Here is a 17,553-nt window from a genome sequence, read left to right on the forward strand (position 1 = left end):
CCTTGTACTTTAACTCTAGTGTCGCTGCTGAGCCAGGCTGAGGACAGATGCTGAAATAAACCTGCTTCTAGGAACAGGCTTAGTGGGGGGCAGTCCTCCCTCTATAGGTAGACCAAGGGACTTGGCAAGAAGGAGCAAGGCAGAGGCCAAGACGGGTTCAAGGACAGAGAGAAAACAGACCTGGCCCATTTCAGAATCACGCAGTGAAAATGGAAGGAGACAAAGGAGAGGCAGAGGTCTGAGAGGGAACAGGGAAGATCAAGAGGACAACCTGGAAATGGTAAGTCAGGGACGTGGACGAGTCTATAAGCTAGTAATCACTCTGTTTAACATGCTTTAGAGAGCATCAGGCACAACAGCACATGCAGGTAGATACAACTGTTTTGAGGGCATTGAAAGAAAACAGACTTGACAGCAAGAAGAAAGGGGACGACAGAATGGGTAAAACCAGCATCTTAGAGCCAGGGACTTTGGGGGAGGGATGGTGAAGAAAGCAGGAACTCATGGGTTAAAAACACAGTGTGCCGCGACAGGAAATCAATTTGTGGTCCATGTTGCTCTTTTATATATATGGCCATCAACTTCAAAGTACTAGAGCCTGAGTCCCAGGAGGCCTGCAGCCCCCTCCCCGGGCGCCTCGAAGCTAGCCCCTCCTCTGGCCCTGAGCTCCAGGCTCGCTCTGCCTCCAGTCAGTCTGCACTGCACGTCTTGGACCACACCCTCCAAGAGGTGGGGTAGGCTCTCAGCCCTCTGGTCCAGTTGGAGGAGCAGCAGGAGCAGGGGGGCTGGGGTCCTCCAACTGCACATCATGCAGGTGCACTGTGGGGGTGGTGGGGTCTTTGCCCACTCCTTGGTTTGGGTCGGCCTGGTCGGGGTGGTGCCTGCGCACATGCTTAACCACCTGGAACTTCTGCTTGGCCTTGTAGCTGCAGAGGCGGCAGAAGAAGGGGTGGCGGTCGGTGTGGGTGAGGGCGTGATGGCGCAGGCCGGCAGCCCAGCGGAAAGCACGGTGGCACACATTGCACACATAGGGTTTGGCCTCGCTGTGCTTGCGGAGGTGGGTGCGCAGTAGGAAGCGGGTCTTGAAGGCCTTGCCACACTGCTCGCACATGAAGGCCCGGGCTTCCCGGTGCCGCGTCTCCTGGTGCACACGCAGCGCATCAGCCCGGTTGGTACAGTATTCACACTCGGGACACTGGTATGGCTTCAGTCCTGGGGGACAGGGCGAGGACAAGGAACAAATTACTGCTGAAGGGAGTCGAACAATGCTTAGTGTGCCAGAAGAGTCGCCGTGATCCCGGGACACAAAGAACACAAGCAGCATGGTGACTAACGACTGCATCTTTGGAATGTTCCAGTCTCCTCTGACATTTCTATGCCCTTCTCCCAAAACAGCCCCTTGTATACAGCGGGTGCTCAATGGATGCTGATAACCGATTCCCAAGTAGCCAGCCACCTGACAGCAACAAATATTCACTCAAATATGACAGGGTTTCCAAATGGGAGATTCTAACCCCCTTTTGATCATGGGGTCCTCATGCAACTTGGAAATCCATTTAAATACAACTCCTTGGGGCGCCTGGGTGGCGCAGTCGGTTAAACGTCCGACTTCAGCCAGGTCACGATCTCGCGGTCCGTGAGTTCGAGCCCCGCATCAGGCTCTGGGCTGATGGCTCAGAGCCTGGAGCCTGTTTCCGATTCTGTGTCTCCCTCTCTCTCTGCCCCTCCCCCGTTCATGCTCTGTCTCTCTCTGTCCCAAAAGAAATAAACGTTGAAAAAAAAAATTTTAAAAAAATAAAAAAATAAAAAAATAAATACAACTCCTTGTCCAACCCAAACAGGAAAATAAAATGTTTAAGAAGGAAGAGCTAGAGGCAAAAGAAGTGTCATTCATAGATGCAGAGTGCCTTGAAATGCATCTGGTTACTTCCTTTACATGAGGGGATCATACACAGTAATCACAAGCACGGCATCATTAAGTCTTTCCTGAGAAGCCATAGTTCATGGACTCCGTACCCAGAAGGAAAAAAAGAAGTCAAAACAAGTGAACCCTTCACATTCTCTTTGTTACCCATAACAGCCCATCGTGTCTGCAGGAACCAAGGAGACCTCCTTCAGTCACATGTTTGAGTTCTCAATGGGAGGTGGGTAACCTAGGGCCATGAAGCTTTTACACAGTGCAGACGCATAGGCTCCCAGGTTCACCTCTCTTCTGATTCTGATAGGTCTTCAGTGGGCAGGGAAGCTATTCTGGCCATTCAGCCTCCCTCCCTCCTACCACCAATGTGAAAAACTGATGTGCACCCTGAACCTGACTAAGAACACCTACAACCTCAAGGAGGCTGGGTGTGCCAGAGAATGGGGGAACCCCTTGGGCCTGTCGAAACCGCACAGACTCACCTGTGTGCTTGGTCATGTGGTACTTGAGCTGGTTGACCCACTTGCACTTGTAGCCACAGTCAGGGCACAGATACTTGCGTTCTTCCTTGTGGATCCGCATATGGTACTGGATGAGGAAAGAGCAGAGTATGCCCAAAAAATGCGTACCCTTGACACTCAAAGGATGTGCTCCCATCCCAGCCATACTTCTGTTACCAAGCAGGCTCCCCAGTCTGGCCATGTGGACACCAACCTAACCCACTGGGCCTACCTCTTGGTCTGCCCTATCTCAGCTCTGCCACTTGCTACCTGTGTCTTTGGGGGCTTAACCTCTACCTCACAGTTTATTAACCTGTGAAATCAACTGCAGAAGAAATAGCAAAAGCAACTCTATCTTGTGTTTTGGAAGGACTAAAATTAGTATCCAGCATACAATAAGTGCTCAATAAATGTTAGCCATTATCACGGAGATTACCACCCAACTATTACCTGCCTTCATCACATACCAAGCACATATGACAGAATTTTATCTCTGTGACAACTCTGTGAAGTATTCTCTTCCTTTTACACGCGAGGAATCTGAGGCTTGGAGAAGTTAGGGGGCTTGACGAAAGTCCCAGAGCTCATAGCTGCGAGTTGGGATCAGGGAAGTCCCCAGGGCCCCAACCTTACCTTGAGTCGAGAAGGGTCAGCACAGGCATAGGGACAGAGGTGACAGCGGTAGGGCTTTTCCCCGGTGTGGATGCGGCTGTGCCAGGTGATCTTCTGCCGGTTCTTGGTGCTGTAAGCACAGTCGGTGCACTTGTAGAGCCGGGTGCCCCCGTGCCCTTTCACGTGGTGGTCCAGCACGAGCTGATGGCGGCATGTAAAGTCACAAAAGGGGCAGCGCAGGGGGGGCTGGCTGGCACCTGCACCGCCCTCCGAGGCCGCTGCCGCCTCGTGCTGTTCCAAGTAGTGCTTCACCAGGCCCGCCCGCTCCCGGGCAGCGAAATCACAGAGCTGGCAGCGGTGGCTGAAATGCTGCTGTCTCCGGTGCTCATCCAGTGCTGGCCGGCTGGGGAAGGCCTCCTGGCAGGCCCCGCACTCCAGCCGAGGATGCTGTTTCCGGGTGTGTCCTCGCAGGCTGGCGGGGCTGGGGCACAGCAACCCACAGCGGGAGCAGTGCAGGGGGCCCTCAGTGGCCTCCGCAGGAGAGCCGGGGGCGGGGGGCGCAGGCTCAGGATGTCGGCGCAGGGCATGCTGCTTGAGTGCCGTCTCGGAACTGAACTGGGCCTCACACTGGGGGCAGGCAAAGGCAGGAGTGCCCCGGTGGCAACTGTTGACGTGGCGAGTGATATCATGGCGAAGATAGCCACTGTAGTCACAGAGGGGACAGAAGTGGGTGGGTGTTTTGTCATGTACCCTTAGCCGGTGCAAGCGCAGTTTTGAGTTGGTACCAAATGTCTGGGGACAGGAGCTGCAGGGGATGCGGCCAACACCTGTGTGTCGCGACTGGTGCGCCTCCAACCGGTACCGTCTGGTGGTGGAAAAGTCACAGAAGGGGCACTGGTGCGGCTTCACTCCCTCGTGCTTGAGCCGCCGGTGCTGCTGTAGGCACCGGCCCTGCTTACAGGTGAAGCCACAGTCCCCGCACTGCAGAGGGGGCCGGGGCCCACGGGCGGGAGCCGTGCTAGGATGCCTCCGCTTCTGGTGTAGCCTCAGGGCGGCAGCGGCGGCAGTGGTGAATGTGCAGAGGCCACAGTGCAGCTCGCCGGACCCCTCGAGGGGGCAGCCCCGGGTCTGGTGAGTCCTCAGAGCCCGCTCCTGCTGGCAGCTGAAGGGACACGTGGGGCAGGAGAAGCGCGCCCCCTTCTGCTTTGGCACCGCAGTCGTGTCCCCATTCCCAGGGCTGCGCTCTGTGCTGCCGCTGTTTAGGGGAGCGGAGCCTCCATCGCTCAGGAGGGATGCAACGGGCTGGGTCTGGGCGGCCCCCCGCTTTCCTCCCCCGCCACGCCCCCCCCGGCAGCCTTCGGCCACGTGAGAGGTAATGGAGGAGAGCCGAGAACAGAGGAACATGCAGGAGTTGCAGTGAAACTTGCCCTGCTCGAAGTGGAACTTCTCAGGCGTCTCTGCGGGTGAGGGGTTTCCTGCAGGAGGGACTGCAGGGACACACAGTGTGCCAGGAGGCTCCTCTACTTCCGACTCCCTGGGAGGCACAGAGGGAGCATCTTTTGGGAGCACCAGCTCTACTTCTAATGGCGCAGATGGGGGCTTCCCACCTTCCGCATCCCCTGAGTCCTGGGTGGCCGGGGGCGGAGGACGCAGAGGGACGGGTGAACTTGGTCTGGGTAAGCCCTTGTTCTTTCTGAGCAGAACAGGGCACTTCTTCAGCAGGTGGGTGCTGAGGCCACGCTGTTGCTTGAAGCTAGCCCCACACTCAGGGCACAGCAGGGGCTCTCGGCGGCCCTGGCACCCAGTCCTGGAGTGCACACTCAGGGCCTTCTCCCGGCGGGTGATAAAAGGGCAGTGCGGGCAGCGGAAGGCCCGCCCCTCTCCCTGTATCACAACCATCTGAACCCGCCCCTCCAGCACCAGAGCCTCTGCTTGCTCTTTGTCCTGTCTCCGCAGGGCCTTGAGTAAGGACTCTGACTCTGGGAACTGGGGGAGGGGAGCGGTCTCAGCAGGCAGAGCTGCCTTGAAGGTTCCCACCCAGCTGTCAGAGGGCTCCTCTGAGGAAGGAGGGTTTCTGGGGCTTTCAGGGGCTGGCTTTTCCAGAACGGGCTCTTCTTCAGCATCCAAACCAGACGTCCCAGCACCTTCAAAGGTAGACAGCTCTGTCAAAGTTGCACCTGGCCCTTCCAGTCTCAGGGGCCCCGAGGGGTCCAGGGGCCTGAACTCCGCAGGGGCGGGTTCAGTGATCTCCTCAAGGGGCGGCTCAGCCACGGGCTCCAGCTCCACCCCCAGGGCCTCGAGGTGCAGCGTGCAGCCACCTTCATCTGCCTCGGCCGGACTGGGGCTGCTACCCAGGTCGTCCCCCCGCGGGACCTCGCTGCCAGCCGGTCTCCCGGCGCGGTCCTCCTCACCGGGCTCCGGCGGGGCCCGGTCCACGTTGGGGTCCACCACAGTCCCAGGGTCACGGTCTGGCGCCTCAGGCTGGGGAGACAGCTGGCTCGAGGGCTCTGAGTCTGGCGGGGGTGTCGGGCACTGCCTGGCCCCCTCCGGCTCCTGGCTGGCAGAGCGGAGCTGCCACACCTGGTCCCCGGGCACGTAGCCGTGGGCCTTGCGCTTGTGGAAGAAGAGGGTGGTGTTGCTGAAGGTGCGGTAGTCGCAGAGGGCACAGCGGAACTCCCGGAGGCGGGTGTGCTTGCAGTTCTCGTGGCTCAGCAGGGCCTGCTTGTGACGGCTCTGGTAGCTGCAGTAGCGGCAGGGATAGAGCGGGGCCGGCGCACCCGGGTGGTGCTGGGAGGCCATGTGCTTCTGCAGCTCATACTTCCGCTTGCAAGCGAAAGCACACACCTCACACATCAGGGACTTGCCCTGGTGGCGCAGCTTGTGGCTGCTCAGCTGGTCGGCCCGGTGGCAGCGGTACGAGCACTGGTTGCACTGGTATCTGGCGAGGAGGACAGGGGTGGGGGGTGGGGGGCAAAATCACAATTATCGATCTCCCTTGACAGGTAAACGAGCACTTACCATGGACAAGGCTCTACACTCGGTACCGTACACGCATCATCTAATTTATTCTTTTTTTCCACTGCCCTGTGACGTAGGTATCTATTTGCAAGTGAGGTCACTAAAGCACAGAAATTAATAACTTGCCTAAGGTTAAAAAGGAAGTGAAGGGCAGGGACAGCCTAGCTTCAGGGCCTGTGTTCCGACCCCTCCTCTGTATCGCTTCCCAAAGGGAAGAGAGCATAAATCAGCAACCCGCTGTGGACTCCGAAGGTTTCTGTGCCTAGGTCCCATTCTCCCGTGGAGGCATGGAAGCTAGGAGAAACCCCCTGGCCAGCTGTGCCACAGCTCAGCGGGAAACATGTCTGGGTTGGGGTCACAGGTGCAGTCTCCCTACTTTCCCAGGACCGGACTCAGAACCCAAGGGACACCTTCGTGTGTAGGCCTGCGCTCCCTCCCCTGAGCCCAGACAGCTCTCACCATGCACACTGGGCCACAGGCACAGAGCCCAGCTACAGGCAATGGAGCTGAGGCGAGAGGAGCAGAGAGGGACAATAGGAGGAGTCGCTCTGGGGCCAGGAGAGCAAGGTGAGTTCAAGAGGAGGCTAGCCTGGCATAAGGTCCTTGGGAACAGGGACGGAGGTGTGCGTGTGCTCATACCTGAGGTCCCCTGCATGTTTCCGCATGTGCACACTGAGGTAGTGCTTCCACTTGGTGACATAGCCACACTCGGTGCACATGTAATCCTTGGTGTTGGAGTGGGTCAGCATGTGCTTGGACAGGTAGCTCACGTCTCGGCACGTGAAGTCACACAGCTCACACTTGTGAGGTTTCTCGCCTTATGGGGGAGTGGGGGTGGGAGAGGGGAGAGGACACAGGTCAGACACGGACCGAGCGAGCACAGACCATCTTCCCCAGCAAGCTTGCCCTGATGCCAAGCAGAACGAAAGCTTCACGCGCGGCCCGCGGCGTGGCTCACAAGTCAGTGCTGCTCCCCAGCCCTCGCAGACGATTTCTCCACTCCGACACGGAGCAAGCCCCGGAGGAAAGTGAAGACCGTGCTTTCCAAAACCAGCTTGGAAGTCTACCCTTGATTTGTTGTGGAGCTTGTTGGCACTGGCTCCACTTACCCTAGTTGCTTCCAGTTTTGTGGAAGAGGAGAAAAAAAATCAGGCAATACAAGAAGTAGTTAAGAATTTGAACTCTGAAATCCGACACGGTAACAAAGACGTCAATAGCCAACATGTATAGAATGCTCATTATGTACCAGGTCCCCTCGTACTGACTCCTCCCAACAGCCCCCGGAGGAGGACTGCCCCATTTTACAGAAAAAGAAGCCAAGGCAGAGAGAAACCACAGAGCTATCAAGTGGTGGTTCAGATCCCAGCTTACTACCGTATGGCTTTGGAGAGGTCATTTAACCCCTCCAAGTCTCAGTTTCCTTGGCTCCAAAGAGGGAGCAACAAAAATACTGACTGCGCATGGTTGACAGATTAAATGAGATGTCCCAAAGTCCTCAGCAGTGCCCAGCAAGGACTCAAGGAAGAGCTGTCTGTGTAGTTGGTCAAGACCAGGTCCTTCAGGACCCTTCCCTGTGATCCCTGCCTACCCGCTCAGCCCATTTCCCCGCGGTCAAAAGCAAGCAACGTGGTGGTCTGGCTCTGGTTCTGATACTAGCTGTGTGATCCTGAAACAGGCCATTTAAGTGTTCAGTTTCTCTTTTTCACCTGTCTTCCTTACAAGATTGTTATTATGAATTAAATGAAGTGATCTATCTAAAAGAACTCTAAACTATAAAGCACCGTAGAGATGAAGATTTTAGGAAAGGCCGCAGAAAAACGAGGCTTGGTGACCAAAGCATGTGTAGAAATGACCTGTTCCAGGGAAACAACGGCTTTACCCCAAGCTACCTAAAACCTGGCCTCCCAAAAATCTTTGATGAGATTTTTTAAATATCTTGTCAACCCACTGATGCTTGCCTAGAGAGCACAAATGGGGTGATGCTGTAGGAGGAAGCCTGATGTGGCTGTGTCACTCAAAGCATCAGCAATGCTGGTAACCAATTTAGACTCTGAGTCGGCTGCCAAGGCTACAACATATGCAGATGGTTCAGTCCCCTCGCCCCATCTCTCATAGCACACCTCAAAACTCGAATTGCAAAGGAAGGTATCTCCCCCCGTCTGGGTTTCTTCGCTCTAATAGGCTGGGTACTGACCCAGGCAAGCCTGACGAAGGGCAAGCAGAACTGGATGGGGCCTTAACGGTGAGACACAGCAGCATAGAAGTGAGAGCACAGTCTTTGGCTCAGTGGCTTAACCGCCGTACTAGCTGAGTGACACTCGGCTTAAGGCTTGATTTACATCTAGGAAGACTGGGTCCAACAAGACAATGCACGCAAGGCCCTTCCTGTGTCTTGTACACAGTAAAAGCTCACTTCTGCCGCCCCCTTCCTCATCGCCACCCTTACGTTATGGGAAGCAGGGAAGCCAGCTCACCGGTGTGCAGCAGCATGTGGCGGATGAGCACCCTCTTGTGGGCGGTGGCAAAGCTGCACTCAGGGCACTGGTGGATCTTCTCGTGGGCATGCATCTTGCCCACGTGGTCCTGGTAGGCCACCGGGTTGAAGGTGGCAAAGGGGCAGAAGGTGCAGCGCAGCTCTTCACTGCCGGGGTGGCCCTGCTTCTTGTGTTTGCGGAACAGGTGCTTATTGGAGCAGGCAAAGTCGCAGTGTGGGCAGTGGAAGGCGTAGTGGCTTTTGTGATGGGCCTCCATGGCTTCGGCCGTGGCGAAGAGCATGGGACAAGAGTGATGGCGGCACTCCACGGCCCGCACACCATGGGTCTCCTTCAGGTGCTTTATGAAGGCCTTGCGGTCGGGGGCCGTGTAACCGCAGCCTTCCTGAAAGCAGCGGAGGGGCAGCGGCTCTGCCGCCGCCGCCGCCGTGTGGCTCTTGAGGTGCTCCTTGAGGGCCTGGCTGAGGCGGAACTCCTCGCGGCACACGGGACAGGTGTAGGTGTCTGAGTAGAAGTTGGAGATGTCCTCGTGCATGCTGGCCATGTGGCGGTTGAGCGCGTTCCTCTCCACCGCACTGTAGTGGCACAGCGGGCAGCGGTGGGCCTTCTGGCCCAGCTCCCGCAGCAGATGGGTCTTGAGCTTGCTCTTGCTGGTGAAGAACTTCTGGCAGTTGGGGCACTGGAGGCTGGGGTCCGGGAAGTGGAGATGCAGGTGCTCCACCAGATGGGTCCGCTTCTTAAAGCAGCGCTTGCATTCTGGACACATGTGGGTCTTGAAGAGGGACTCGGTGCCAGAAGCCACATCCCCTGGGAGAGGGAAAAGGCACAGAAGGTAGCTCAGGGGCTGGCCAGATAATGGGAGAACCACAATCTGCCCAGACACAAACATCGTGTGGCCTTTCCCGTTTCTCCCCAGGAAACCGAAACAGTAGCACCTCAAACACTGTGGTCTCAAAGAAGAGACGAGAAATTCAAGTATTGAAAAAAGCAACATCACAAGGATCTCAAGCCTTGTGGCAAACCTATTTGAAGTGCTTTACCCAGCCACCTACTGTTCCTAAGCCTTTGTCTAGAGCTGCTCGAGAGAACAATCCGGATGGACCATTCTTGTTCTTCCTTGTCCTCGTTCATGGAGGTAGGCAGTGGGATCAGCAGGGTTGGTTGGAAGGAAAAAAAACCCCATGGAGTGTGGAAAAGGGAAGTGAAGAAGGTAAAGTACTCCCACTTCCTAACACTGGTTCACTGAGTTCTAGATCATAGAGAACTGGTCATAAATACAACCAGATCTTTTCTATTCCCTTGACAATAAATGTGCTCCCTGTGGGCTGGATGGGTTTCAAATGTTCTAGTGAGTTAGAAAACTGGGAAGTAGGGTTTCAGAAACAAAATCTCAGTGGGCCCAATGCCAGACATGTCAGGCTGCTGATCAATAACCTCTAGCATCTTTGTATGATGAATATCACCCTCTCCTTCCCTGCAAAAAAGCTTTCTGCCCAAGGAAAACCAGCCCAGGAGAGCAAACTCTATTTACCCCGGCTGTTTCTACAGTCTTTACTCATTTATCATTTTCCCACTAGACATGTCAAAGTGGAAGGGTAGGAACAAAGGGATATGAATCAAAGCCCAGGAAACCAAACCCCTGAGCCTCAATGCCAGGCTCCCCTCAATCCATTCCTCCCCACCACCAGGAGGTTCAAGCCTAACCATGTTATTACCTTCTAACTGCTGAGCCCCCTGGGCTTTCTCTGGGGATTTCTGGGAGTCCTTTAAGGTGCCATTCCCCTCTTCTTCCTCTACGTCCTCCTCGTCAGCTGACTCTCGCCTGGGCAAGGGCGTATCTGCTTGTTCTGAAGGCTCTCCCTCTCTACTGGGCAGTTTCGGAGCTGGAGACACATAACACTCGATGATGTCTATAGAAGCCAATGCCAGCAGTGAAGGCTTGGACTGCTCCTCTTACTGGCTGGCAGAATCACCCTCTCCCCATTTAGTGTAAGAGAATCCCGGATTCTAAGTCTATACATTTATTATCACTCAAGACAAGGATAGGAAGACCAAGAGCTAAGCTGTCATTAATGCTCCAACCTAGAGTAAATCAAACCTCAGATAACACCATCCTCAGACCCCTGAAAGGTAAGAGCTTTGAGATCACTGCAGTGGGGGTAGGGGACTGAGAGGGACAGAATGGGTACAGAGCCCTTCCTTGGCTTGGGTTCCCAGGGCTAACAGCTGGTGGCTCAACGCAGGGTAACATAGTCTGTCCTCTTAACTGCTCTACTGAGAAGCCTAATCAGCAAGACAGGGTCACACCAATCCAGCCCTTCTATCCCTCAACCAAGGGAGATGCCTCAGGAAGGCAAAGATACAAGACTATTTCCCAGGAAAAAGGGGTCTTCTCTTTGGGAACAAAGCACCAACAGGTCTTAGCAAGCCTAAGTCTCTCAGCAGAATCCTGACCTTCCAGGCCTGGTTTCTCTATTTTCTCCTGCTCTTCTACCCACCCCATGCCCGTTTTTTTTGTTGTTGTTGGTTTTTTGTTTGTTTGTTTTTGTTGAGACTGAGAGGAGTAAGGATCAGTGAGGCTCCACCCTCCTAGAAGGTTTCTTTTTAAAAGAATCCCGGCTTCTCTGGCCCAATCCCACGTGCTCTAAAAAGAAGTCTACAGGTATTCTACCAGTGGCTACGGCCACGGATGAACATTTTAGCTTCTGCCCTCAGAAAGCTCTGAAATGAATCAAAAAAAAAGGATACTGGTTAAGTAACTTCAAGGCCACAGCACACCTAAAGCCAAATATCACTCACTGTCATGGACAAAGACTTGCTCCTTGTCTTATATATTCTGACTGGTCCAGGGTTTCTAGATGCCTTCCATTGTCAGTCAGTAATGCTGGCCTCCTGAGCCACTGCTCCACGTTCCCTTGCATTCACATATACATTCATGGCACTGGAATCAACGGCCTGTCCTGTAAGACTGACCGTGGCTGCGTTCCAGGCAAGGCACTGCTGGGCCTTTGGCCTCATACCTGGCAGCAGCTCCTGGGATGGAAGACCCTGAAGGGCAGACAGTTCTCCCTGTGTCCCGGCCCCGTGGCTCCGCTGATGCTGCCGGAAGAGTTTGACGTTGGAGCCCACGAAGCTGCAATGGTTGCAGTGGAAAGGGTAGTGGGCCTGCCGGTGCAGCTCCATGCCCTGCTGGCTCCCAAAGAGCAGGGGGCAGCCCCGGAAAGAACAGGGCACGGGAACCGTGGCGTGGGCCTGCCTCAGGTGGTGCTGCAGACCCTTGCGATCTTCAGCGGAGAACACACAGCCAGACTCTGGGCAGGAGAAGATGTCGGGAGTGGCCCGGTGAATCTTGAAGTGGCTCTTCAGGGCCTGGGGTTGGGCAAACTCCTGTCTACACACAGGGCATGGCAGGGGGCTATCTGGTGGGCCCTGGCCCTGCAGAGGGCCAGAGAGAATGAGGTTGCTGGGGGTCAGCTCTACAGAGCATGGAAGGCTAGAGAGGCCCTGCATAGGCTGTATAAGGGTCTCAGTACACTGGTGCAGGGCCAGCAGAGTGGGCTCTGCGAAGCTCTGCTCACAGCGCTCACAGAAGTACACCTCCACCACCTTTACCAGGACACCTGCAGGCAGAGGACCGACAGAGAAAGGCACAGAATCAGATGGAATGAGACTCACAGGAGTTAGCTACTAGTAGAAAATGTAGGTGAATCTTTTAATATTAGTAGAGTGGAGATGGACCTTAAGTCTGGTTCTATCCCTGGACAGTAAGCTCCATAAGGTCAGGGACAGTCTTTATTTGCACATACATTTGGATTCCCACTATCAAGTGCTCGCTTCAGCAGCACATATACTAAAGTTGGATTCCCAGTATCTGGCCCAACATTTGGCACAAAATAGGTATTTAACATTTGCTAAATAAATACAACAAGCATTAACCAAACAGGAAAGCATTAGGAAAAGGCAATACGTTTTGCCCAAATGAAAAATTACGAACTTCCAAAAGAAGTAAACGACAACCTGCGGATAACATCTACAGTATAAATGACAAAGTATTACTTTCACATTCTGTAAAGAGATTTTTCAAAGGCACAGTAATTTACAAAATGGAAAACATCCGTTTCCAAAAGACCCAAATCACGTTCACAGTAATCACTGCCATTTCTTAAGCAACGGGCAGGACCTTGACAAAGGTGTAGGAAACACTCACTTGGTGCTCCAGTTGCCCTATGAGAAGAGGGGCCTGGAGTTCTAAGGTTAAGGCCATGGTGCCTGTTAATGGTGGAACCAGGACTCAAGCCCAGGTCTGTGCCACATCTACCCTGGGAATCCTTTTTTTTTTATCATTTCTTTGTTTAAATAAAAGTTCAGTGTGACAACTCAAATAACATAGATGTATATAAAGAAAAAATAACCCCCCCACACTCTCACACAAAAATTAATTGTATATTTTTATTCTTTGGGGCTTTTTCAATCATTTTCCTTCAATTTGCTTCCCTCCCCGCCCCCCCCCCCCCCTTGCTATATATATCAGATACTTTTTTTTCTGAGTACCTTTAGCTCTACCTTGTATTTTTTTTTTTTTTTTTTTTTGTCCAGTCCAGAGTACTTCCTGGCATGAACAAGTCAAAATGAAGTCTTGCCCTTACTGATGGACATTTGGGTTATTTGCAATCATTATAAATAAAGCTGCTCGGGACAACCTTTTACCTCTGTCTCCTTGTGCATGTGTGTGAGTTTTCTATGGGACAGAGGCCTAGAAATGGAATGACTGGGTCAGTTTAAAGTTTGTTATATAGGGGTGCCTGGGTGGCTCAGTCAGTTAAGCATCCGACTTTGGCTCAGGTCATGATCTCAGGGTTCGTGGGTTTGAGCCCCGTGTCAGGCTCTGTGCTGACAGCTCGGGCCTGGAGGCTGCTTCAGATTCTGTGTCTCCCTCTCTCTTTGCCCCTCCCTCACTCACACCTCTGTCTCTCTGTCTCTCAAAAGTAAATAAACATTAAAAAAAATTAAAGTTCATTATATAAAATGACCTTCAAAAGATTATGCTAATTTATACACTCCATAAGCTATAAGGCAGTTATCTGTTTTCCTACCAACACTAAGTATTATAAAAAACGTTTAATTTTTGCCATAGTTGGGAAGCAATATGGGCATTTCATAACTGTTATTATTTTTTTTAAGTTTATTATTATTAATTTTTTTTAGTAATTTCTACACCCGACGTGGGGCTCGAACTCATGACCCTGATATCAAGAGTCACATGCTCTGGGGCACCGGGTGGCTCAATCAGTTGAACGTCTGATTCTTGATTTAGGCTCAGGTCATGATCTCACTGTTTGTGGGTTCAAACCCCACATCAGGCTCTGCACAAAGCCTGCTTGGGATTCTTTCCCTCCCTCTCTGCCCTTCCCCCCATAGGATAGCTCTCTCCCTCTCAATAAATAAATACACTTAAAAAGAAAAAAAAGAGTCATCTGCTCTTCTGACTGAGCCAGCCAGGCACCCCTCATAATTATTTTTAACTGGAATTTATTTGTGTGTTAGTGAGATTATGCATCCTTATGGTTATTGACTATTTTTACTCTTCCTTATTGAAGTGCCTGTAGGTTTCTTTTTCCCTTTCTAAAAAAAAAACCAAAACCCCCAAAAAACACCGTTTCTTTTTCTTATTTCATAGCTCTTTGAATTTTAAAGATATTAACTCTTCCTCATGTATTGCAAATGTTTTTCCCAGGTTTGTTCTTTGCCTATTACTTGTTTCATTACACAGAAGGTTAGAAATACTCTACGATCAAATTAGCTAATCTTTCCCAGTAGTTGCTGTCACTATACTACACTGCCAAGGGAAGTTGTGACAGCCATAGCTGGAGGATGGCAGTTAACAGCAGGGAAGTTACCTAAAAATAAGAAGTTGTAGATATGGGAAGAATAAAGGGGAGAGTCTTTTTTCTAGAATAAATATAAATGTTCAACTCCCACTCTTGACAACATGCCTCGGATGAGTTAAGTATGTCATACACAAGAAACTAGGGCAAGGAAATACCAGATTACCTCTGGGAAGCCCTGCCAAGCCCAGGGTGGTGGAGGCGCTGGGCCTGTTGCCTAATCCCTGGCTGCAGTTCCCGAGTGGGAGGGTCAATATGGGGGAAAAACTCCCCGAGGGCTATAGGAGTAAGGATCCGGCAGAGGTGTCAGAAAGGTCTTCCCTTCTGGATTGCTGCCTAGCAGACACGAAGCCCTCACAGGGATAGACTCTGCCAAGAGCTCGGTACCAGGTTGTGAACCACCTTGCCAGCCTTCAATCAACATTCACCAACTGCAAATCAAATTACAACATCTCTAAGAATAAAAATAAGATGTTACCTTGTGTTCTCATCACATTTATATAGAAGGGTCAAAAATAGCACAGACAAAACCTCAGGGCTGACTGTCCCACTGGCCTGGTAGCAACTATGTTTGTACCTGGGGGCTCTCCAGGAGCACCTGGGGACAGGTTTCCAGCTACTGCTTCCACAATGATCTCCATGTTCCCTGTGTCCTCTTCAGTTGCCGTGGACTCTACCAGCAGGCAGCCTGGGTCAGCAGGCAAAGGTGTGGGATTCCCAGCAGGACAGGGGCTCTGGACAGGCTCCAGGATTCCACGGTTAGACAGAGATGGGGGGATCAGCAATAGCTCAGGACACAGTCCATCCATCTCCCCAGTGCTGTCGGTTGGCTGTGGGTCCAACACGGGGTCTGTCATCACCACTGACCGGTGTTCTGTGGTTTTTATGTGCTGATAAGCCAATCAGAAGAGAACCCAAACAAAATATAGTTAGAGATCTCACTCACTTTCTTCCCAACTGATGTGGGTGCACGGCCCAGTGCCTGCCCACTTAGGCATTTCCTTGCATGGCAGCATGCCACACCTAGTTAACCTAGAAGTTTTTACAACAATGCTCAGAACGAGAAGTATACAAATGTTAACAGGGATCAATATTAGAAGAGAGCCAACAAGTTTTGGCCAATATACTAAAGACTGAAGGTTAAGTTTCTTGGATCTAAGTAACCCTGGTGAAATCATAAAGCAATCTGGGTCCCAGTTTTCTTATCTGCAACAAAACTTGAGCCAAGGGATCTCAGATGTCCCTTCCCCGCTTAACATGTTATGATCTCACTACTCCTCTGTATGGGTATAAGGCCCTTTCTTCATGACCTGGCCCCTGCTGACCTCTCCAGACTCATCTACCACCTCTCCCCTCAACAGATCTCTGATCCAGTCATACCAATGAGTTGCCATTCTCCAGGCTCACCAACTTCTCTTCTGCTCCCATACCCTCACACATGCCTCTCTCTCTCTCTCTCTCTCTCTCTCTCTCTCTCTCGGCTTGACGGGCCATTTCCCCTTCTCCATCTCTCGTCTGGCTAACCAACTCTTCGCTGTCCTTAAGAATCTGCACAAATGTCACTTCTGCTGTGAAGACTTCTTGACACTGTTTATGTAAGTTACTCTCTCTGGGGTCCTCAGGGCCTTGTACCTTGTACCTAACTCTATCAGAAACTGTCACACTGCACTGTTGTTTAGCTATCAGTCTCCCTCCCTAGACTTAGAGCTTTCTGAGTGCAACTGACTGACTTATCACTTCACTGAACACAAACCACAACAATCTATGCAAGTAAGACAAATGAGATTCTAGTGGAGAACCGCAGACATGGAGATGCATCAGAGGGAAGCTAGGTCTCCTACAAAGATAAACCAGTGGTTCCTCACATATGAAGGAACACACCTGGAGAAATTTCAAACTCATTGACTATGGCCTCATATTGAAAACGCTAGAACACAACTGAGAAATGAGTACCAACTAAATTGCATATCCTGTTACACATGGCTAAAATTAGCGTAAGCTGAAGAATAAGTAATGTATGACAGTAATTACTCCATGAAATTGAGTCATGGAGGTCAAGTAAGGGCCTTAGGGATAGGAAATCAGGTTGCAGGTGTGAGTCCTGCAACTCAAAACCTCAGATCCGGGGATTCGGAAGGTAGCTGGGAAGTGCATTTCCACGGTCAGAGGATTCTCTGGAAACCACAGCCTCCGCTCACAGAATTTTATCGCTGCTCTGTGGGGAGCCAAGGAGGACACAGTGCCTTCTAGATCAAGAACCTGAAAACCTGAACCTTCAGCGGCTGGAAAGCGGGTGAGGTGGGAGAGAGGCGGGCACAAGAGGAGAAATGAGCACATCTTTGGGGCAGAGGCACTGAGCAAGAAAAGGGACAAATTAATGCAGAGAAAAGGCCTGGGGAAAGAATGTGACCCGGCGTGGGGACAAAGGCACCCGGGTTTCCACGTGTCTTTGGGCTCTGACTCACCGCGTGGCCTCTGATAGATACAGTCACCTCGCTTCCCAGGGCCTCAGCTTTCCTATCTGTAAAGTGGAGGTGATGACAGCGTCCACATCGTTGGGCGGGAGCGGCAATCACAAGAGCCAGCAAATGGGAAAGCCGTTTTGTGACCTGCAAAGCTTGGGATGGAGCATCGTCATGATTATGGTCCTGAGGAGAGGCAGCGGGCAACCGGGCGGGATCCAAAGCAGTGACGCGGCTGAGGCACCGGGACGGCTGCTGTGATGCGCCGGGGCCCAGACCGTCGGCGTGCTTCTTTCAGCACCTCCTCCAGGGGATTCCCACCGCCCAGGCCCACCCTCATCCTGGGGTTCGAGAAACTTTTGCCTCCGGCCCGCTCCACAAACACTCCCTACTAGTTTCTACCTGCAGCCACTAACTCACCTCCCGGGCCAAGGCCGGCGGGAGCTGTGTCTCTCTATGGTCCACCAGCTGCTGGAGCGGCCTCCCGGGACTCCTTTTGTGCGACCGCCTCCGGCCCAGCCGCCTCTAGGACTTCGGGCCGATGGAGGCCGCTCTCTCTTCCTCTCGTCGGCTGGCGGTGTACTCTATGGTTTTCTCCGGCGTTTTCCCTTTGCCCCTTTTCCCAGCCGAGCGGCCCAAGGAATACCATCGAGAGTTGTGGGGCAG

General features: G+C 52.6%; 1 protein-coding gene across 6 annotated transcripts; it reads right to left on the minus strand.

Annotated features, from left to right (window-relative positions):
• Window positions 1-306: 306 nt before the first annotated feature.
• ZNF142 (zinc finger protein 142) lies at window positions 307-17,474 on the minus strand. 6 transcript variants are annotated; one of them, XM_040476258.1, is made up of 10 exons: window positions 17,308-17,474; window positions 16,891-17,042; window positions 15,003-15,315; window positions 11,561-12,160; window positions 10,256-10,450; window positions 8,523-9,347; window positions 6,688-6,865; window positions 3,052-5,968; window positions 2,401-2,506; window positions 307-1,212 (listed from the first exon to the last, which is right to left on the minus strand). In XM_040476258.1, the coding sequence occupies exons 3-10, from the start codon at window positions 15,280-15,282 to the stop codon at window positions 743-745; spliced, it is 5,571 nt and encodes a 1,856-aa protein (XP_040332192.1). In that variant the 5' UTR covers window positions 15,283-15,315; window positions 16,891-17,042; window positions 17,308-17,474; the 3' UTR covers window positions 307-742. The 6 variants fall into 6 exon arrangements, with proteins under 6 accessions (XP_040332192.1, XP_040332193.1, XP_040332194.1 ...); XM_040476259.1 differs by having other exon boundaries at window positions 16,918-17,474; XM_040476260.1 differs by having other exon boundaries at window positions 10,256-10,423; window positions 16,891-17,474.
• Between the last annotated feature and the right edge of the window lie 79 nt (window positions 17,475-17,553).

Source organism: Herpailurus yagouaroundi, unplaced genomic scaffold, assembly GCF_014898765.1.
Source record: "Herpailurus yagouaroundi ecotype Mexico unplaced genomic scaffold, PumYag 140, whole genome shotgun sequence".
NCBI lineage: Eukaryota > Metazoa > Chordata > Mammalia > Carnivora > Felidae > Herpailurus > Herpailurus yagouaroundi.

Bases quoted from the DNA above. Each gene is read 5' to 3' on its own strand.
- ZNF142 (XM_040476258.1), bottom strand. From the start codon at position 15,282: ATGACAGACCCCGTGTTGGACCCACAGCCAACCGACAGCACTGGGGAG. The intron at 10,451-11,560 runs GTATGAGGCCAA...TGGCTTCTATAG, and splicing joins ATCCCAGGAGCTGCTGCCAG to ACATCATCGAGTGTTATGTG. The intron at 2,507-3,051 runs GTAAGGTTGGGG...TTCCTCATCCAG, and splicing joins CTGACCCTTCTCGACTCAAG to TACCATATGCGGATCCACAA.